The sequence below is a fragment of the Lepidochelys kempii genome, chromosome 11 (genome assembly GCF_965140285.1).
Source record: "Lepidochelys kempii isolate rLepKem1 chromosome 11, rLepKem1.hap1, whole genome shotgun sequence".
NCBI classification, from domain to species: Eukaryota; Metazoa; Chordata; order Testudines; family Cheloniidae; genus Lepidochelys; species Lepidochelys kempii.
In genome coordinates, this window is record NC_136390.1 from 74,129,043 (window position 1) to 74,152,091 (window position 23,049).

The following is a 23,049-nucleotide window of genomic DNA, read 5'->3' on the forward strand; positions in this document are numbered from 1 at the left end:
GTAGAGCAGTACTGCAAGCTCCTAGACTGTGAACTCCGAGCCCACCTCTGAGGATACTGCTTGTGAGTCACCTAGAATGGAATCGACATGAGCAAGCACTCGAAGAAAAAACAGTTACCTCCTTTTGTAACTGTTGTTCTTGGAGATGTGTTGCTCATGTCCATTCCATTACCTGCCCTCCTGCCCCTCTGTCAGAGGTGCCGTCAAGACAGAACTGAGAAGGCAAAGGGTCGGTGGCACCTGATATACTGACATGAGCGCGGTGCTCGAGGGGACGCTGCAGCCGACCGTACGGATACCGCTAACGTAAAAGTCTCCAACTGCGCAGATGGGTGTGCACACACCTAGAATGGAATGGACGTGAGCAACACATCTCGAAGAACAACAGTTACAAAAGGTAGGTAACCGGTTTTTTTCATCACTTTGTTCAGAGTTACGGAAATTTTAAATCTAATATTAACACAATCCAGCCCCCATAAAACAAAGAACCCCAAGCTGAAGAGTGCAGTGACATGGGATTTCTACCCATGGGACCATTTTAGGCTCCAATGACATTAGGCGTCTCTTGGCTTACAGCAAGAAAAATACAACTCTTAAATCTTTCATTAAAGCAAATCAGTAATCCCCTGTTGAGCAAACAGAAAAAGAGTGAATGAGAGATGAGCTTGATGGGGATAATGTTTCTGATGGAATGAGAATTGATTGTAAGAATAATATTCATGGATAACATTGGAGCCCATGTGGTGCTGTACTGTGTACTCTAGCTATGTACCACAACTCTCTAAGGAGCCATTTTAAATGCCCTGCTGGAGCATGCAGCACCCATGGGAGGGCCCCTGGGACCTCCATTGGGAGGGGCTCACCAGTAGTTTAGAGGCTTAACTGAGCTTACAAGAGAATTCCCACCTTGCCAGGTAGCTTACTTTCCCTGCTCACTTAGCCCAGAGTTGTGCGGTGCCATGGATGTGTGGCTCATTCCCAAGCCATGTGACTATCCTTGCCCTTTACTGCATATGTTATCACCACCTGCCCACGCTACCTGGTTGGCCTCTCCTAGTGTGGAGCTCCTGCTGTTGTCATGGTTCTGTCATGCACTGCACGTGTAGCTGCCAGCATTTACTATTCTTTGTAGCAATAACCACAGAGACAAAGGAAAAGGGCACATCACAGCACAATGTGGCTGCCAGTCATCCTGCAGAGAGAAATTAAATTGAGGACCTGGCAGCCACGGATGCACAGGGTTGGGTTGTAGGGGGGAGAAAACTGCAGGTTTCATAAGCCTAGCTGGGACATAACTTTGGAATGGGGACATTTCCAGAAGCCCTGTGTAGATAGCCACTTTTTGGAGCAGGGATGGAGAGGATGAGAATGTCTTTAACAACCCAGCATTGGTTTAGAGTTTACTTTTGGGATGGATCTAGTTCACAATGAGAACAGCTGTCTTCGATGTGTTTGAAAAAAACAGTTTGAGAAGTTATAATCAGATGAATATTCCTGAAAGCAAGCCCATTTCTGCTTATTGTGCTTTCTTAATTTATGACCCAAGTTTTTTAAAATATATCAAAGGACTAAACCCACAGCAAGTTTGAAGCTTAAAAACAAACCTGTGTTTGAATTACTTGCATGCAGAGAATCTTTACTTTTGTTAATAGAGATGTGTATACTACCATTCACGCCATTAAAATGGACCAACTGATTTTGTTTGAACTTTCCTCCTGAAATAGGTCTGGGAGTTGGGAATTTCAGCCCAAAGGGAGCCATTTAGAAAGCTGAGAGAAGGAAAACAAGGGGCTTGCATGGAATGACTTTTCATATGTTCTTGATGGCTATGATGTCATTTATTCTAGCAGCATTTATTCAGAGAAACCAGGAAGTCTGCATCTCAACTTTCTCAGCATTATAAACAGGTTCTTTCAAATGTTGTAGAAGTCTAGTACAAATTAATTGTACTTTTAAACTGCTTTATTCTTGAATCATCTTTGAATCTGATTGATTCAAACAAATTTTAAAAGACTTTGCAATCCTCTGTTAACATGGAAGAAACCTATTTAAATCCATTACTGACATTTGAATTGGTAAAATTTGAATATTTTTATTATGTTAGAAATACAATTTATCCGATGGTGTCTGAAGTTCATGGTTAGCTGTGACAAGTTCGTGGCTTTCCTGGCAGGATATGTAAACTTGCTTAGGTGTTTCTACCACCCTTGAAAGTTTTGGATGAAATATATAGGCACCTCTGCTATCTGATAGCTTAATGCTATGGAACTTGCAGAACAGCTTTTAAATGTAGGCGAATAAGGCTACTTTAAATCTATGCACTGAAAACATAAAATGTTGTCAGAACAATTAATATTAAATAATAGGTGGATTACCAGTTGAAGATGTGGCCGGAGATCTCAGGCAAGGCTATGTGAGTACTTCCATATGGATCTCCTCAAACAATGAATCTTGTGGAAGTATTAACCTCACTTTCAGCTGAAGGGGAAAACTTATGTAGCAGTGTCTGAGATATGTTTCACTCCAGCATGGTTCTCAGACTCTAAAGTGTGCTTTCCATCACTGTTATTGCATGATCTACAAAGGAGTTTGTTTGCATTTTAAGGAAACTTCCTCCATTGTATTATTTCAATATAGACCAACTAGAATAACAAGAACCCAATCTGGTGAAAACATTTCCATCAAACTTATTTCACTGTTGGCTGAGATGTACCTAAATGTAGTCAGAGCTAACTAATATCAGGCAAATCGCTCCAAGGGTTTTAATGTGTGTGGGTGTATCTATTTATATACGTTTTCTTCCTGCCATGTGTTTGTATATGCGTGTGTATATAGATATAACTATACACACTGTATATATAATAGTAATGAATTGTAATACAGATGTTCTCTGTTCAGAACTTTTTGTTCAAGATTTGTGCATATTACAGCTATCGAGATTACATTCCATCATGATGTAGTATTCTGAGGCACAAAGAATATTATCGCTGATGTATGGGCAGAGAAAATAACATTGCGATTCTCATCAGTTCACAATGTCTTCCCAGCATCTTTTTTCTGTTTTTCTGGAACTCTTAAAGTGGTTTCCCTCTTTCTGTCTTAAGCAACTCATGTTCTCTGCTGGCTAATTATTTATTTTATGGTATTTGTCTCTTTTAATAGCACTGTCTGAAAGTGTCTAATACAGTCCAAAAATCTCTTGTACTATATTGACTAATTTTCATATTATGGAGTTCTGAATAAACAAGTGCAATCAGCTAATAATTAGGTTTTTCATGCTTTGATGTTCCCCTTTAGTTTAAAGTAGCAAGTCCCCACTGCAGCCTTAGTCTCAGCAGACGTGTTCAGGATTCACTATTAGCAGTCACTACTATTGCTACCAATTTTATTTCTATGAACAAGACTTCAGCAGACTCATTATTTATATTCACTGTGATTGGTTGAAATCTAGGAACTGTCCATGCAGGTATGTATAGTTCATACTCTTGTATATTCTATATATGCACATGTTGAAATATCATCTTTTTTGTGTCCCTTTCAACACAGAGTCATAAAACTGAAGCATGTCACTGTGTTAGAAAAGGTTTCAGCATTACCATAAAAATCATCCACCAAACCTGTGAACTCTGTCTTTTTGATAACTTACTGCTCTAATTTTTTCCACAGGTTCTATAACATCAATGTTTGTCAGGCTCCCTTGTGGTGGTGTTGGAGTAAGTATTTTCTTTAATGAGTAAATAATGCCCTGTTTGTTCTCTGAGCCCCAATGGTAACAAAAATTGTTGCCTTGTTTTCTGCCAGGCAGATGATTACTACCAGATGTTATCCATAAACAGGGTCCTTCTGGGGTGTGGGATTGCAGTGACAGCCTCACATGTGTTGCTTCAAAAGCAGTGTGAGAGTTTTAACTATTTTGAGCACTGAAATCTATTATGCATGCTTTGTCTCTGACTGTTTAACAGAGAAACCTCATTTTCCAAGCAGTGATGTTTAAGGTTTAGATGACTACATTTTAAAATAACTATCAACAACGTGCTGCAGATATAGAGAAAGAAAGATGTACTTTCTGTGTCACTCAGACTGTGTAGGTGGTTTGTTTGTGCTTCAGAGCTGCCTACATAGTGCTACAGGTGGAAAATATTTTATTAAAACAATGGTGGTTGAAGGATAATATCTTAGATGTTGCTGTAAGCAGTAGTTTGGTTTTGTTTCTGGGCTACCTGACTGTTCTGGAGTGAAATGTCTTGCAAGTTGCACTGCAGAAGAGAATTGTAGTTTTTAGCATCTGGCATCCTTCAGTGTGGAGTCTAGGACAATCGTGCCTGAATTATGAAAGAGGTGACTAAAATTTCCATCCCTCATGAACAGCTGAACATCAGTTTTCAGCAGTCAAAACTGCATATGAATAAAGGGATTTTTTCCTGCTCCCATAATGTTAACATATAGATACAGTGAGATGAAACTCTAAAGCCTAGAGTTCTTTCAAGCTAATATTTTTGCTATAAAGACTTTGCATAGAGTGACAATACAGAAAATAATCTGGAAGAAAAGAAAAGAGAAAAGAAAAGGCATTGTGTTTGAAACCTCACACTGGTGGTTCTTATACATAATTATAGCTCGTGAGCTTGAATCTGGAGGTCTGGATTCTGTTATGGAAATGAAACAAAATTGTTTTCTTCCTGAGTCTTTGCAAAATTGCTCCTTTGAAAATTATCCTGTCCAAAAAAAAAAATCTGCATTTATTCATACCATCGTCACCACCATCAAGCACTCCTAGAGATATTTTATTTTGTATTGTAAATATACTGCAGTCTTCTAATTCATGGCAAATTTTTGGCTGCACTTGAAAAGGTTTGGATTTACTCTGCCCTGCAGCCAGGCATGCCATTCAAAGCAAAAATTATCATTTGCAAATGGAAAATGAATGGTAACTAGCAGAGACAGCAACTGGGCTGAACACAGAAGGAATTAAGTTCTGAAACAAAAACCAAAAACAAAAACCCATGATGTTGGTACTACTGAAACTATTCCATGGATGATGTGTGCAGTATTTGTACTCATGTAGTTAACATCCTGATGCCAGTTTTCTCAGAGTATCTTTTATATCTGTTTACTGTTTCAGACATACTGATGGTACAATAGTGTGTATAGATTGCCCAAGATGAATATATTTGCTTTAATAGCTATCTATCAACATCAAGCTGACATCTAAGATTTTTCCTAAAAATATGCCTTAAACAAATCCCTTTCTGGGATAATTAGCCTGTTGTTTGGGTAGCTTTGCCACTTCCTTTCTTAATACAGAAAAATAGGTTCTCCTTTTCTCCGGTATGAATTCCCTTTAGATCAGTGGTTCTCAAACTTTTATATTGGTGACCCCTTTCACACAGCAAACCTCTGAATGCGACCCCCCCTTATAAGTTAAAAACACTTTTTAAATATTTAACACTATTGTAAATACTGGAGGTGAAATGGGGCTTGGGGGGTGAAGGCTGACTGTCCGTGACCCCTGACATAATAACCTTGTGACCCCCGAAGGAGTCACGACCCACAGTTTGAGAACCCCTGATTACGTAGAAGTGTGGGATTTGCCCCTCCACCCAGCATTGTCATGTAGGTTTTTTTGTTTTTGATTTTTTTAAAAAATAAAATATCTTGGATCCTGACTATATTGTCTGCCACTAAAGTTGTAGAACAGAGTCTCATCGCAACAATGCTAAAGCTTCTATGCTTCAGTATTGGCTCGTATGGCTCAGTGAGGCAGCACTCCTAGGGCCTCTGTTCAGAAATCATCTGTTGACATGTACAGACATGAATAATCTAGTGAAATATCAACTGATGTCATTTCTACTGTTTGTGAGAAAAGATAATTGGGGAGGTTGCGATGAAGCAAGACTGTTATAGGCCTCAGGTTCTCTGTACCCAAGTCAGTCTGATTTCAGGCTTGGGTCTGAAACTGCTCTGGTTAGTGTCTTTCTGGTGATGGATGAAGATCAAATGCGCAGTACTAGACAATTGCTTGACTGCCCTGAGGCTTCTGTCATTCTTCCTTTTGTAAGGCTGTTAGGAAGGTTTGTAAGGAGGAATGCATTATACAGCCTTCAGTGTGGTGATGACACCAAGCTCTGTCTCCATCTTTTCTGACCTTACTAGGACAATTGAGTAACTGGCTCAGATCAGGGTTTGAATGAGAACTAGTCTGAGATTCAGTCCACGCAAGCCTCTGATAATGGTGGAAGAAAATTTGGGAGAAGAAATGGCAGTAGCCTTGATTAAGGAAGTGCGCCCAGTACTTGTAATGTAGGTTCACAATTTGGGGGTTGTGTTATATTCCTTGTTGCTCCGGAATGCCCAGGTAATGGCGAAGCATACTTGAATAAATCTTCCCTTTCGGTGTGGATTTGTGCCTTTGTCACCTTGAAGTTAGGCTACTGCAGTGACCATACATGGGGTTACACAATGAGCCCACCAAGGAACTTAACCTATTGCAGAAAATGCGTCTGCCTTCTTATTAAGAGGTGTTTTCCACAAAGAGAGAGCACATTACACTGGTGATCTGTACTGGGCAAGGGCTGTTGATTTGTTTCCAAGTGGGGTTTAAGGAGTTAGTTTGGAGCATATGACCCCAAATGAGTGGGCCTTGACTTGACTGCCTCTTTCATTATGTGTTGCTACTGCAGTTGTGATCTTCAGAGGTGCATAAGGTAATAGCCCCCTAGTTCAAAAAGAAAGATATGGTGGCATAGAGTTTTCATTAAAGATGCAGTTCTGGACTCTTCTTCCTCCATTGGTCCTTTAGTCTGAGGATGAAAGGTTTAATTCTTCTTCAAGTGATGGTCCCAATTGTATTCCACTGTGCTTTGACATCCCCGTTTCCCCCCCTCCCCCCCCAAGATGATTTCAAGCAGTGCCAAGAACTTCTGCACAGAGTCACCAGGGAACTTCAGATCCCACTAGAGGAAATCCAGGACTCCCAACACAAGCTCTTGGACATCCTCCACACCTCAGGTCTACAAGAATAGCCCTGCCTCTGAACAAGGCCATACTGGAGCCAGTTAAGAGTGTGTGGCACCCCTCCATACACACATCTATGCTCCCACCCCCACAGGGGTGGAGATGCACTATTATGTGCCAGCTAAGGGCTCAGAATTTTTATTCTTGCAGCCAGCTCCCAACTGTGGTTCAGGCTGCTTCGGAAAGGTTCAAGCAGCAACATTGTAGATCTACACCTGCAGATAAACAAAGGACGCTTAGATCTACAGGAGAGGAAGTTTTCTCATCCTCCATGGTACAGTTGAGGATAGCCAATTATCGCTGTTGGCTAAATATGATTTTCTGAACTATACTAAATTCGAGAAATTCACCAACAACCACTCATAAAATAATCATACCCATTTTCAAACTCTCATTGAGGAAGGTAAATTAATAGCGAGAACTGCCCTCCAATTTGCAGTCAATGTGGCCTATACTTCCTTTAGAGCCATGGCTACAGCCACTGTTATGTAAAGTGACTGTCTTGGCTTTATGCCTTAGCGTTACCCAGGGAGGTCCAGAACACAAAGGACCTCCCCTTCAATGAATCTCATCCCTTCAAACAAAAGACAAATGTGTCACTAGACACCCTATAGGCTAGGGCTACCCTTCGGTTGTGGGGCATCTACACACTTGCACCTAAGATGAAGTTTCATCGGCTGCCAACCACACTGCTGTACAGGTCTCAACACTTACACTGCCAGAGACCCTACAAACCGCCATGCAAAAAGCAGAAGTTTCAAAGGTCCCACTTCCTTTTACCCCCATTGGCCTCTATCTCAATCTGAACCCCTCATCAGAAGATATTTTTGACGTGAGCCCAAAAGCCACAAACCACTGAGCCTAGCACCTCACAACCCCACTACTCCATTCAGGGGTCAGCTAGCACTCTTTTTTTGGACACTTGGACTGCGATGCTAATGGACAAGCAGGTGCCAAAAGTCATCCACTGTGCTATAGAATCAAGTTTGTAACGCTACCTCCTCCAAAAAACACCCCCATCCCACTTCAGGGACCACTCTAACAATAATATCCTCACCCAAGAGTTGAGCTCCATACTGCCACGAAGAACAATAGAACTCATTCCTCCACTATATCACGGAACAGGTTTTTACTTGACCTACATCCTAATACACAAGAAGAGGGGTGGGTGGAGACCAGTCATCAACCGCCATCACCCCGACCACTTCATTTGAAAACTCAAATTTCTCATGGTCACATTGGCAGCGATAATTCCATCGTTAGAAAAAGGCATGCGGTTCATGGCTCTTGATATGAAAGATGCTTGCTTTATGTCGATATTCATCCGCCCACAGATGTTGTCTCAGATTTATGGTGGAATCCGACCATTTCCAATACAGAATATTATCCTTTGGGATAGCTACCACCCCCAGAGTCTTTAACCGGGTATTTTCAGGGTTGGCAGTTCATGTCAGTCATGATGGCCTCCCTGTTTTTCAGTACCTCGATGAGTTGCTCTTCACCACCAGGTTCCCACCAAGAGGCCTCTGCACTGACCTCTGTAATGCTCCACCTCCTTTCCTCACAGTGTAAACATCGAAAAGTCCATCCTCACCCTCATGCAGTCTTTGGATTTCATCTGGGCAACTTTGAACTCTATCACCACAAGGGTGTATCACCACAAGAGTCCACAGACAGATTCTGGACTATGAACTTTATCATAGCTCCTATTATCCTCCTCAGGTAACGGCCAAGACATGTCTGTCCATACTCAGCCACATGGCCTCCTGCACTTACATCACTCCATTCACACGACTCCATCTTTGTTGTCTTCAGGCATGGCTACAGTCGGCATGCTCACCAAGCTGTCTTTCTATGAACCTTCCGCTCGCAGTTCCCACCAAGGGTACTGTCTTTCCTCCTGTGGTGGACAAATCCTCTGGAGGGAGTCCCCGTTGTCCCCTCTTCTCCGGACAGAACCCATTATTGCCGCCACGTCCCTAATAGGCTGGTGAGCCCATATAGACAACCTCATGACAAGGGACTTGGCCATCTCGAGAGTTCAGAATGCACATCAATGTCTTCGAGCAGTAAGAAGGCATCTGAGTTCTTTCTTCCATTCATCCACTCTTGCTATGTCCTGATAATGTCAGACAGCACTACTACCATATTCTGCATCAACAAGCAAAAGGGAGCGAAGTCTGCCTCCCTGTGCACAGAAGAAGTCAATCTCTGGAACTGGTGCCCCACCAATCAGATCACTCTATCTGCAGCCTACCTACTAGGGAAGCAGAATGTGCTTGCAGACTCCCAAAGCAGACACTTTGCAATCGACCACGAGTGGGAACTCCACAACAGCGTGCTACACAACATTTCCATGCAATGAGGAACCCTGACCAGAGATCTATTTGCTTCTCATACTAACAGAAAGTGTGCCTTCTGTTGCTCCAGAGGATCCCTAAATTATCACCCCCAGCGCAATGCTCTCCTTTGCTCCTGGTCAGATGAGCTCAAATATGCTTTCCCTCCACTACCACTCCTACCATGGATTTGCTGCACAAGATCCAACAAGACAAGGCGACGGTCATCCTGATCAGCCCCTTCTGTCCCATACATTTCTTTCCTGAACCTGTTGTTCACGTTGTCTCGTCCACCGATTACCATCCTGCATTTCCCGACCTCCTGATCCAGTGCAAACACCCTAATCCACAACCCCTCCACCTCAGGGCACGGTATTTGGATTTTGAATGGGCATTGTCTTTTGAATGGGCATGCTCCTCGGCCACGTGGGACATCCTTTCTCATAGCAGAAAAGACTCTACTAGAGAATGTTACCTGGCTAAATGGAAATTCTTCTCCTCCTGGACACACTAAGAGGCATTATACCAGAAGCCACAGACATATCCCTCATTTTAGACTATATCCTGTCTGTAAAGACGTATGGTCTCTCCCTCAGCTCTCTGAGAGGCCATCTAGTGGTGATTAGCACATCCCATCATCCTATTGAGGGCTACTCCATTTTCGCAAGCCCACTAATCAACTGAGTCTGGAAAGGCCTCATAAGTACCTTTCCACGTCCTCAAAAGATCATGCCCCAGTGGGAACTGAATCTTTGTTCTCGCAGCACTAACAAGGCCCCCCCTTTGAGCCTCTAGCTACTTGCTCCATGTCCTTTCTCTCCAAGAAGGTCGCCTTCCTTGTAGCCATCAGTGGAAGAACATAGACCCCATTCCTTCAATGTGCAGTGGATTTTGGCCCTTTACCTGCAGAGAACAAGACCAATCAGAAAGTCCCAGGGACTGTTTATTATGATAGCAGAGTGAGTCAGGGATCATGACATCTCCACCCAGAAAATTTCTAACTGGATATCTGACTCTCTGAAGACATCTCAATTTCTGATTGACAAAAGAAGCCTAGAAAAATTAAAACTTAAAAAAAAAAAGCCCTTAAATAAAAAACAGAATGAAATTAAATAGGAATATTTGATAATATCAAGCATCGGTTGCCCTAGTGAGACCTGTTTTCTCTTGATTCGCCTGGAGCCAGTAGTAACCCTGTGATATATCCTAATTTTTAAAAAACAGATTACATAAGGGATAAACAACGCTACATTCGGAGTCCCACAAGTATCACTTCTTAGGAAAGGTAGTATCAGACTTCTGACCTTCACACTGCCCATACTTCTCTGCCAACAAAAAGATTCATAGGAGCTGCAAAACTTCAAATGTGTGATTGAGGGTCAAGGAGCATTGAGTTTCCCTACTCTTATAAAGTCCTTCAGATCTTCCAAGAATTTGTGGAACAGCAGTGGCAGCAACTTTATGGGAGAGGGGGGACCAAATGCCAATAGTGCAAATATTGTTCTCAAGAAGACGAGTGTGATGAACGGTGAAACTTCTCCTAAGCCAACAACAGCAGATTCAAAGAAGCAAGGCAGTCCAACTGCTCTTAGTACAATAACATCATCCAACCCAAGAAAAAAGAGAGAAACCCAACAATGTATTATCAAAGAGCAAGAAATATACTTCTCTTCTCCTTAAAATCCTTCCAGAGGATAGGGCTGATGTGCAGTCCCAGCAACAACTCCACTCATGGCCACCAGAGAATTCATGGGAAGGAGAGGTAGGGAGACCAAATATTATCTGCTCAGTAATGCACTTCATAAATCCAGAATGATGAATGGGTCAACAGCAGCCCATACACCAACAGCAGCAACTTCAGAATAGAAGAGGAGTCCAGATCATGGCCACGCTAGTAACATTTGCCATCCCAGTAGAGTATAAACCCTTGATACAGCAAAGTAATCCAGATCACATCAATGGAATTGTTCATGCGCTTACAGTTAGGTGCTTGAGCACTTTGCTGCATCAGGGCCTAATAGTTTGCAGCCGGCCACCCTGCAAACAGGTGGCTGGCTGTGTTAAATCCTTGTTTCAGAGATGCAGAAGGTAGCAGACAGCAGCAGACTCCCTGTGGTTAAATCCTTCTCTTGCTTGGAGAATGCGGCAACATCCTGGAAATTGGCTTCCAAATTGCACAAAGATTTTTTTTTTAAGTATTTAATTCTCTCTGCAGGAATAAAAACTTCTAAAACCTCTCTGTCCTCCCCACCTAATTCTTCCTGAAACACTGCCACCGTGAGCCTAGCTTGTAGTGGCATTAAAGCGCCTGCAATTAGCAGCATTCAGCTCAGGCATTTTGTGAGAATTTTCAGGCATTTGGGAGAAGAGAGCCAAAACTGGCAACTTAGGGAGACCGACTGTGTTGCACAGGTTCTACCTGATCTACAGTAGAAAAAGAAGCGGGCTTGCATCAAATACCCCATTGTGATCTCTGAAGATCCAGTGTCTTTTTTTTGTACAACTTTCAATAATATCGCTCACAACTAGGTTCTTCAGTCACAGATATTAAAACACAAATTAGCTAAAAAGCCATCCGATATTAAAACTTATGAGCCTTAATTTGTGTCCTGAGAGTTACTTGATTCTGGTTGTGATGGGCTTCCTTGGGGGACAGACTGTGAGAACTGCCACCAGCTGCAAAGTCAGGTCAACAGTAAAAGCCATGTAATAGAGGGGAGATGGCAGTCACTCATCAACTGGGGTCCCAGTGCATTCAGGTCCTTAAGGATCACTACAAATACGGTAAATTATATTATACTTAAAAGCAAATAAGGGGCTGTTGACAAGGATTGAGCGCAGCTGCAGTTGCACCCTGCATTGATGAAGTCTGGAGGTAGCAAAAACATGAGTGACCATTGTGTGGTGCGCACTAAAGAGGAATGGCAGTAGCCTCATGGCCTTAAGTAGATGGTTGTTGCTAACATGGACTCCATCAGTTATCTGAGAATCCAGGGTAGTGCTGAATCGTGGCAGATGCTGAGGCTGCTAAACATTTGAGCAGAAGGACTGGTAGACATTCTCCATAGGTGGAGAGCCACCACCTCCCTCATTGTTATAAATATTTACTTCATATCACCACCCCATTCAGACACTGGGAGAATGAGGCCGTAAAGACTCTGGGTTCAATGAAAAGGCATGGTAGCACTGAGCATCAGCATAGTGACAACACTGCAGCCCCAGAACAACTTGGTTATCTCTAATGGCTTCACATAAACACTGAGAAGGAAAAGCAAAAAGATGGAACCTTGCAGAGCCCAATATGGACAGATTGACAAGGAGGACAGCCAGTTTGCTCATTACCCTCTGGGATCTCTTGGAGATGAAGGGCCACGTCCCCATGGTGAGTCCTCCGTATCTTGTGGTGAGTGATATATTAATAGCTGGTGATAGGCCCAATGCAAGCAACATAACAACTCCTGATACCACTGCGTATGACTAAAAGGAGCTCTACTTTCAATATACTCTCAGTCCCAGTAGCTGACTGAGACAATGTTGTTATTGGTATCATTATCTAAAAGGGACTTCTTCAGCTAGGATCTCACATAATCACTGCTTGTTTCAATGTGGCTGGCAACTCACCCTTATAACAGGAGGCATTAACAATCCTCGTTGATTGTGAGTCCACTGGCTTTAGTCAGCCATAAAAGAAATGGATCCATCATTAGAGGTTTTAAATAACATGTTAGACAAGCACATGTCAAGGACTGTCTAGGGATAGCCCTATCTTAGTGTAGGGGTATGGGCTATATAACCTCTTGAGATACGTTACAGCCCTACAGTTCTATGATTCTGTGATCTCACATTGGTTTATATCTATCAAAAACTCTGCAAGTGAAATTTGATGAAAACCAAGCAATACAGATGTTCCTTTTCTTCAGTCCCCTTCTGATATTGTTCCCACAACAGTGGTCAGTTCAGGTCCAGTCAGTCTTACTTTAGAAATAAAATCTGACAGTTCTTCACATCAACAAATACTCTATGCTTACTCTGAGCCTGTCCCGGCTAGCTAGACTACCCGCAGCTTGGAACAGTTCCATTAAGTCTTTTGGTAGCATTGTTTGTAATTTTAAATTTACTGAAAAAGTTGCATGCAGCAGGCATATAAATATACAGTAAAAGTTTTTGCATAAATTAGGAGTGATTTTTGTGATGTATCCAGAATGATTGGAAAATGTCCAACACAACTTTGGGGATGAATCCTTAGGTCGTTTTATAGAAAAAACGTTCCTGTGAACACGTGTCCTAAAATTCTTCCTAAAGGGAGCTACAGTCCCTTCAAGGAGGTGATGAAAAGTTAATTTCCGATTAATGTCTCAAAAACGCTTTAATATAAAGTAAGGACCTTATGTCTGTGTCTTAGCGTTAGTATTTGCTACTGGAAACATTGTACAGGATAGAACCTGTTATTTGCTCTATCTTGTATAATCTATTCAGGCTGATGAAGCAAAAACATATTTCCAAAAATTTGCTCTCTTTACTGAAAGGACTGTGCTTGCAATTTGAATCCGCTTTCCCATTAAAATTTATTTTCAACCTTGTAACGTGTAGCCTCATTACTTCTCAACAATTAATGTTGTAGAACAGCGATAGCACGTACTAACACTACGACACATACCAAATTTCACTGATATATCTATATTAAAGCATTTTTGAGATATTAATTAAAAACTTGGAAAATATTTTGAATGTTTTTACCGCAAAATTTCATAAGAAAAACTAACTTGCAATTTATAAATAAAAATTTATATTAATTATGTATATTAAAATACTTCTTACATCATTAAAACTGCAAGAAACATGTTAAAATATTAAAATATACTTTAATAATAATTCTGTGTAAAAAGAAAATGTGATCATTTTTGTCCAGAAAATCCAAAATAAATTCGAAGTACCTTAAGTAATTTAGATATCACAAGTAGGTACATTATAAAAAAATGCAATGCTTTTGTTCATTACTTTTCGAAGATCATAGCAAGAAACATTTGGATGTGGTAGCAACACAAGAAGATTTGGTCATGGCTTCAACAAAAAAATCAAATCTGCCGTCCTCCCTCCCATGATTGATAGTCGATTTACGAAAAAGGATCTCAACGACGTCTTTACTTTTGAATTTGAAAAACCCAAATTTGGGCTTTGGGGAAAAGCAAAGAAGAAATCGGCAATGTGCAAGGTGGAAAAGGAAGTGAATGGCAAGCTCAAACTATGTAGCTTCAAGACAAGTGAAGCAAGTGCCATGAAAAGTTTCAACCTTTGGCGGCATGTAAAATGTAACCATCCTGAAAACCATGCAGCTCTGGTTACAAAAAAGGTTCCAGGAAGATGAGGCAAAACAGAAAGCTGACGCGGCTAAACAACATTCATCTGGCTCTTTGAAAACTCCTGGAGAAAAGATTTTTTGCAGAAATTCATCTGAAAAGAAACCCAAAATTGAGCAAACAAAACTTGACTCAGATTTGAAGTCTTCAAAGGTTACTGTCACCATGGATGCCAATACTTTCCATGAAGGGCTGATGGAAATGGTTTGCTTGAGTTCAACACCGATCACTACCTTCAGGCTAAAGAACTGTGTCAACAGTGGCCTTCTTGGCAACAACGGTACAATGGCATTTTGGGATGTATAAGTAGGGGCATTGCCAGCAGATCGAGGGACGTGATCATTCCCCTCTATTCGACATTGGTGAGGCCTCATCTGGAGTACTGTGTCCAGTTTTGGACCCCACACTACAAGAAGGATGTGGAAAATTGGAAAGAGTCCAGCGGAGGGCAACAAAAATGATTAGGGGACTGGAACACATGACTTATGAGGAGAGGCTGAGGGAACTGGGATTGTTTAGTCTGGGGAAGAGAAGAATGAGGGGGGATTTGATAGCTGCTTTCAACTACCTTAAAGGGGGTTCCAAAGAGGATGGATCTAGACTGTTCTCAGTGGTAGCGGATGACAGAATGAGGAGTAATGGTCTCAAGTTGCTGTGGGGGAGGTTTAGGTTGGATATTAGGAAAAACTTTTTCACAAGGAGGGTGGTGAAACACTGGAATGCGTTACATAGGGAGGTGGTGGAATCTCCTTCCTTCAAAGTTTTTAAGGTCAGGCTTGACAAAGCCCTGGCTGGGATGATTTAGTTGGGGATTGGTCCTGCTTTGAGCAGGGGGTTGGACTAGATGACTTCCTGAGGTCCCTTCCAACCCTGATATTCTGTGATTCTATGGAAACAGAAATTTCCTTGCAATCAATGATCAGTAAGTACTACGAAGAAGGAAAAGATAAAGCTGTGGTAAAAACCTTGGACATAATCGACACTGAAGGGCGTCACAATTCTTTGTATGTAAAAAGTCAAGTAAAAACTATTTTAGAAAAAAATGGGATCAGTGAAATGCAAGTGCTGAGCATCTGCGTTGACAATGCAGCAAACATGACATGTGCCATCAAAAATTTCAGCGAGGACAATGAAACCATTTCTACCTCTGAGAACAGGGATGTGGACAGAACTGAAGCTATTTTACCTGATGAAGGGAACTAAAGGAATGGATAAAATCGAACTCAACATGGATGCTGCTGTGCGATGGGTTAATGACCCTAGCCTCATACTTCCAACATGGCTTCATGAGGACAACTCAAAAGTCCAACTGATGAGGTGTGGTATTCACACTCTTCAGTTGGCAAACTGGGATGGACTGAACAAAGAACATGTGAAGAAATTTCTGGCAAAAATTCGACAAGTTGTTGTCAAACTACGAACCCCAAGTATTCAAAGTGTTCTGCTTGATCTACATGGGGTAACTCAATCATTGGATATTGTGACTCACAGCTGTTCAACATTTGCGATGATTGATCGGCTTTTCGTTTTTCAATCTTACTGTGAACAATGGGCTGCTGCTGAAACAAGAGAACTCAAGTTAACAAAAGCTGAATGGGACGAAGTGAAGAACCTGCGAGACCTCTTGGCAAAGCCAAACCAACAACCGTGAATCTTCAAGCTGTTGATGTAACCCCAGGAGTTTTAATGAAGGAATGGCGAAAACTGTGAAAATTCTTGCAAGAAAATGGTGGACAAATTGTAGAAGGAATTCTGTTCTTCATGCAGAAACACGATGAGAAGCTTTTTGACAATATTCCTTTCCTTGCTGGAGTTTGTTGACCCACGGTATCGGATTCTTCTTACCTCAAGGGAAATACCAAAGACAAAGGAAGGGCTCCTTGATATTGCTCAATGACATGAAAAACAAAATCTATTGCTACATTTGAACTCGGTGACAGAGGTTGAAGAAAATGAAACACAACAAAAGGACAGGTCTCAGAGTAGCAGCCATGTTAGTCTATATTCGCAAAAAGAAAAGGAGTACTTGTGGCACCTTCGAGACTAACAAATTTATTTGAGCATAAGCTTTCATGAGCTACAGCTGATCCGCTGAAGTGAGCTGTAGCTCACGAAAGCTTATGCTCAAATAAATTTGTTCTCTAAGGTGCCACAAGTACTCCTTTACAACCAAAGGAGTCATCAACAATCGAATTTGTGGTTTCGGAAAGTTCACATCCTTCAGAAATAGCAGGCTGTTCTCAAACTTCCGTCTCCACTCTGAACTTGTTCGAGCGTCCATCCCTGAGACCTCTTCAACCATCACAGGGAAATGGAGATAATTCAAGCACCAATTCTTCAGAAGATGATGCCTTCAAAAAGGAATTGGATAAACAAGAAAGATACCAGCGAGTTTCTGCGATTCATAATTGTAATGAAGCATTATTCAAGAGAAACTTTCAGGAAGATTGTGTGGTAATGGAGCCTATTGGTAGGCTAAAAGTTAAGTCTGTTTTTGAGGCCATTCACAACTACTCACACCGCATTCAGGCTGCTTCGAGAATTGCTTCGAGCATGCCAACAACTCAAGCTAGTGTAGAGTGACTGTTTTCAGCTTTAAAGTTAATTTTAAATGATTTGCGGCAGGCTATGAAAGACGACTTGATTGCTGCAATAATTTTTTACAGAATGAATTATGAATGATTCTAGTTTGTATCATTGTTGATGACATTTAAATTGTTTTAAAAGTCTGAATAAAAATAATGTTTTTTCAAAATTACAGGATGCACTTTTTTATTTAGTTAAAAATTAATTTGAGTCAGAGCACGGAGCGGAGTCAGAGCAGAGCTGGAGTTGAGCAATTGAAAAATTTGATTGCTCCAAATCCCTGCTTTGTGCCATTGTTGGGCTTGTTGTGGTAAAAGCCAACATTCCACACTTTCTGTTTAAATGAGAACATGATCTTGTACAATAACGAGCAGCCAGAGAATTTCAAAAGAAAGAAAGAAATTTTCTCCCTTTGTCTGGTCTACATTTTTGTCAAAGGGATTTGTTTCTAATTCTGTCAAATATTTGGCATTTAAACTAAATGTCCACAGTTAGCACCTAGATGTTGTAGGGCCATTCTGAGCCTAAGCTAGCTAAAATTTATTTTCTCATTCTCTAGCAGAGTAATTTCAGTGTAAATCTAGCCAAAATAGATTTGACAAGGATTTAGAGAATTGTCTGTTCTTAAACATGATTCTTCATTGATTTATTCCCTCTTTAGTAGTTTTTTTGTTTTACATTTTCTTAAAGCTTTTCGTTTGATCTTGGGTCAGTTTTTACCCCGATGGGAAAAAGAAATACAGAGAAAACACTCAAATAAGAATATTAGAAGGAAGCCCATGATAGTTTACACTGCATGGGATCAAACTCTCCTCCTTCCTATTGCTAATCCCTCAGCACCACAGAGCAACTGGAAATCCTGTCTCTTCAGTGGTGTTAATATGGATAGATATGAACTTACTGTGACATTAGCTCCAACACCGGTGTCATAGTTTCTCTCTCTTCACATGGGGAGACAGGTGTGCCACCACCAGAGCAGAGTGATGCTAGCAGCCAGCACTAGTACATATGTGTATGTAAGGCCCCAGTGGTTCCGGCTCTTAACATGGTCATTGGGGTGATCACTATGGATACAGATTTTATACATTTCACTGGTTTGTAAATCTAGGGAGTCCAACTGCAGGCTCTTCTCATTGTTTCTGAAAACTGAATTTGTTCATATGTTTTCATTAGGTTGACAGTGACACAATTTGGAATGAAGTTCATTCATCTGGTGCTGCTCGCCTGGCTGTGGGCTGTCTCATTGAACTTGTTTTTAAAGTGGCCACAGGAGAATTGAAGGTTGGTATAGCAGTAACACTCAGCTCTGATATAGGGCTCTGTGCAGAAATGACAGGGTAAGATTTATGGCCTGTGTTATACAGGAGGCCAGACTAGAAGATTGTAATGGTCCCTTCTTGCCTTAGTTGACAAGGCCCTTATGAACATCAGCAAGCGAACACAAAATTTACTAACCTTAAGGATGGGTTTTAAAAAAAAATCAACCTCAGATAAGATCCCGATGCCACTCAAGTCAGTTTGCTATTGACTTCAACAGGGCCAGAGTTCAATACAGTTGTTCAAAGTATGCTCTACCAGAAACTCTCAGTTAAAAATATTAGTTTCCAAAAAATGCAGGCTGCCTTTGTCCCTTAAAAATGAAAGGAAAGTTGACACATTGCTAAGGGCTTGAGTGGAAGCAAAGACTGCTCATCTGAGTGATCAAGAACTAACGAATAATTACAAAACTGAATTAGCAACTCTGACTGCAGCTTCTGAGCACACTCTGTGAGCTACCAATGTTCTTTTGTCTGATCTCCCCTCTGTATTCTTGTTGGTTTTTATGTGTAGAATGGATTTGCTGTTGTTCGACCTCCAGGTCATCATGCTGAAGAGAGTACACCCATGTAAGTATGTGTGTGCTTTAATTGGTTTGCTTCAGTGTTTATAGCCTTAATTAAGAGAACTCTGTACGTGATATGGAGCTGGAAGCTAGAAAATTAATTATTTGATTTATTATAGACTTCCTTGCTGAGTGATGTACAATAGAGCATCAAATTCAAAGCTGTTGGTAATAGAATCATAGAATCATAGAATATCAGGGTTGGAAGGGACCCCAGAAGGTCATCTAGTCCAACCCCCTGCTCAAAGCAGGACCAATTCCCAGTTAAATCATCCCAGCCAGGGCTTTGTCAAGCCTGACCTTAAAAACCTCTAAGGAAGGAGATTCTACCACCTCCCTAGGTAACGCATTCCGGTGTTTCACCACCCTCTTAGTGAAAAAGTTTTTCCTAATATCCAATCTAAACCTCCCCCACTGCAACTTGAGACCATTACTCCTCGTTCTGTCATCTGCTACCACTGAGAACAGTCTAGAGCCATCCTCTTTGGAACCCCCTTTCAGGTAGTTGAAAGCAGCTATCAAATCCCCCCTCATTCTTCTCTTCTGCAGGCTAAACAATCCCAGCTCCCTCAGCCTCTCCTCATAAGTCATGTGTTCCAGTCCCCTAATCATTTTTGTTGCCCTTCGCTGGACTCTCTCCAATTTATCCACATCCTTCTTGAAGTGTGGGGCCCAAAACTGGACACAGTACTCCAGATGAGGCCTCACCAATGTCGAATAGAGGGGAACGATCACGTCCCTCGATCTGCTCGCTATGCCCCTACTTATACATCCCAAAATGCCATTGGCCTTCTTGGCAACAAGGGCACACTGCTGACTCATATCCAGCTTCTCGTCCACTGTCACCCCTAGGTCCTTTTCCGCAGAACTGCTGCCTAGCCATTCGGTCCCTAGTCTGTAGCTGTGCATTGGGTTCTTCCGTCCTAAGTGCAGGACCCTGCACTTATCCTTATTGAACCTCATCAGATTCCTTTTGGTCCAATCTTCCAATTGGTCTAGGTCCTTCTGTATCCTATCCCTCCCCTCCAGCGTATCTACCACTCCTCCCAGTTTAGTATCATCCGCAAATTTGCTGAGAGTGCAATCCACACCATCCTCCAGATCATTTATGAAGATATTGAATAAAACCGGCCCCAGGACCGACCCTTGGGGCACTCCACTTGATACCGGCTGCCAACTAGACATGGAGCCATTGATCACTACCCGTTGAGCCCGACAATCTAGCCAGCTTTCTACCCACCTTATAGTGCATTCATCCAGCCCATACTTCCTTAACTTGCTGACAAGAATACTATGGGAGACCGTGTCTAATACTTTAGAAGCAGGAAAGTTTCCAGTCCTCTTTTTGTTTAATACAGTCTGTGTTAGAATCATGCTTAGAGATTGCGTCTATTTATAAAGCTACATTGGTTCTATTAATTCCATCATCCACATCTATTGTTTATGTGGATAAAGAGTGGTTTGTAAGTTAGGTACACCGTGGGGGGGGGGGGGGTTAATATGGAAGAACAGTGATATGCCACTTATAAAAGTTATGCCTGATATAGTATTATATTTTGGGAATATAACACCAATTTATAAAAAGCATTTTTTTTTCATAAAACAGAAACTGAAGTCAAATCTTCCACTCATTTAGCTTTGCTGGGATTTTATTCCCCTAGAGTTGAAAATGTTTTGGCCACATTGGGTTGGGCTGATTTCAACTCTGGTTCCCAAAAGGTAAGAGGGTAATAAACCATATTAATGACTGCATCTCCCTCAACCCTGGATATAATTTGTTTCTTGAACTAGTACGTGCCTGGCTTCATGACCAATGCTCAGATCCTTTGGTCCCTTGATACTTGGTTGGTGTGAGATCAGAGAGTATTTACTACCAGATTTGAATAAGCAGAGTTCTTTGAAGCTTCTCCGAACTGGTCCCCTGTGTTTCAGATGATTTCATCTGTATTGCTAAAATCCCTTTCTTTCTCTCTGACTGCACCCCCATTCCCCTCACTTGTGAGAGCCCTGAAACTTTAAAAATCACTGACTGGCAGATTGTATACTTCAGCAGCATCTCACAGTAAAGAGTGTTGGAACATATAATAGTGTTCACCATTTCCCATGAAATCACTGAGTCACCTGTTGGCGTGTGGTTATTTTTTGTGTGTAATCGAGCACATATGTATCTGTTAGGGAGGAAGAAATAGTCAAAGCAATAGATATTTCTTCCTACTTACTGTATTATGTTTCAAATTATATATATGTTAGGACCGAGGTGAACCTATAATTAACACCCCTTTTTTCCTCTCTCTCTCGCTCATTACCTCCAGGGGGTTCTGCTATTTTAATTCGGTGGCAATTGCAGCCAAGCTTCTCCAACAGAGACTCAACGTTAGCAAAATCCTTATAGTGGACTGGGTGAGTAAACATTTATTTTCACCAAAGTAACAATGGAAGCTCTGTCAATTCCTCACAGAGGAGAGCCATTATTTATAACTCAGTGAACACAATCTGACTATAGAAGCTCAGAACTGAAATTCACTTTAAAGTGGTTTATATACAATAAACATTTCTTTAAGGGCAACATCAAGATTTAAAGTCACAGCACTAAATTTACCTAATTTTTTCCATTTCCCCCCATCCTCCCCTCCCCCCAATCCTGAAGAAGCTATCAACCCTTCAAAACAAAACCTGTAACACAGATCAGATCCAAACTTCAAGATGGGTGACTGCACCAGGCGCTGGTTGAGATTACTGGGCATGAACATTATGTCCATCCCAACTCTGTTCTCATAAGCTGACAGAGTATTGAAACTGACAGGGTCCCTGACTGGCTTGGCTTGAGCAGCGTTCTGGACAATTTCAGTAACCTGCTTGAGGGATGGTGCAACATTATTCACATTTGGGCAACCCAGCAGCACTAGTGGGTCACTCAACAGAGAAGCTAAAATTTTAACAAACTTGCAATACTCCTTTTTGGAAGTCTGATTGCTTTCTCAGCATCAGGATGTGACTCATTCATCTATCTAAGTTAAAAAAAAATATTCAGGAAAGTTTTCCACTTTGGGTCCATCACTTTTCTCAGAGTTCATTTTACTCTTCTTCCCTTCTCAATGACTTGGTTTTTGTAGCAGAAATTAAAGGACAATTTGGAGAAATGTCCCCTTTTGTAAGCTGTATTAGTCCCTCAGTACCTGGGTGATAGGGGAATTGGCCTGTTTGATTGAGATCATTGTGTTTTGTTTTCTTTGCACTGCTGTTAAATTTCATTCATAGGGGCTCATTCCTGCACAGAGCTTAAATGGGTGTTTGACCTGCAGACAGGCTGCCTGGTCAGACTTATGGTGATTAACATAGCTCCTCCAAGTTCTGTCCAAGAGAACATCCTGTTTTCATTCAGGTGTATAATTGAGGTTAGTTAATTACCCAGTTATGTTGAACTGAAAGGACAGTAGAACCTCAGTTTTACAAACAGCCAGTTGTATTCAAACCTTATTTCATGATGTGGGGGGAGAATCACATAACAAAAGTGGTGCAGATGAAAAACAAGTCGACATCCCTTCATATTCCGATACGGTCAGTACATTGGAGATTTCTTCTTGTCCTTCAAACCACTGTAAAGTAAGCAAGGCAGTGCACCATCCTGCTGCCACTTACGCACCATACCAACTGTGGTTTTGTGAGGTTATTTGTATGAACTCTTCAATTTCATTAACTCCTCAGTCCCCAGCTAACTAGTAAAATAAGGATTGTACTGTATAACAAAGCTAATTTTAGTATTGTGTGAATCCATTTTAGTTTTCAACAAACTGCTTCACTTGGGTTAGAAAGAACCATCCTGATGTTTTTCATCTGGACTGTTACTAGTGTACTAATCCTCCTTATCTAA

At 41.4% G+C, this 23,049-nt stretch overlaps 1 protein-coding gene across 11 annotated transcripts in view; it reads left to right on the forward strand.

The window, feature by feature from the left end:
• The window catches only part of HDAC4 (histone deacetylase 4), a 468,350-nt gene that overhangs the window by 407,437 nt on the left and 37,864 nt on the right, over nt 1-23,049 (forward strand). For 9 of the 11 annotated variants that reach the window (XM_073306829.2, XM_073306834.2, XM_073306828.2 and 6 more), the window contains 4 exons: nt 3,667-3,713; nt 18,470-18,577; nt 19,127-19,182; nt 21,491-21,578. In XM_073306829.2, the coding sequence (XP_073162930.1) occupies nt 3,667-3,713; nt 18,470-18,577; nt 19,127-19,182; nt 21,491-21,578 (299 nt within the window). Of the gene's footprint in view, nt 1-3,666; nt 3,714-5,122; nt 10,676-12,483; nt 12,656-18,469; nt 18,578-19,126; nt 19,183-21,490; nt 21,579-23,049 lie in introns of those variants that run through there. The other 2 variants (XM_073306838.2, XM_073306839.1) reach the window with 2 other exon arrangements.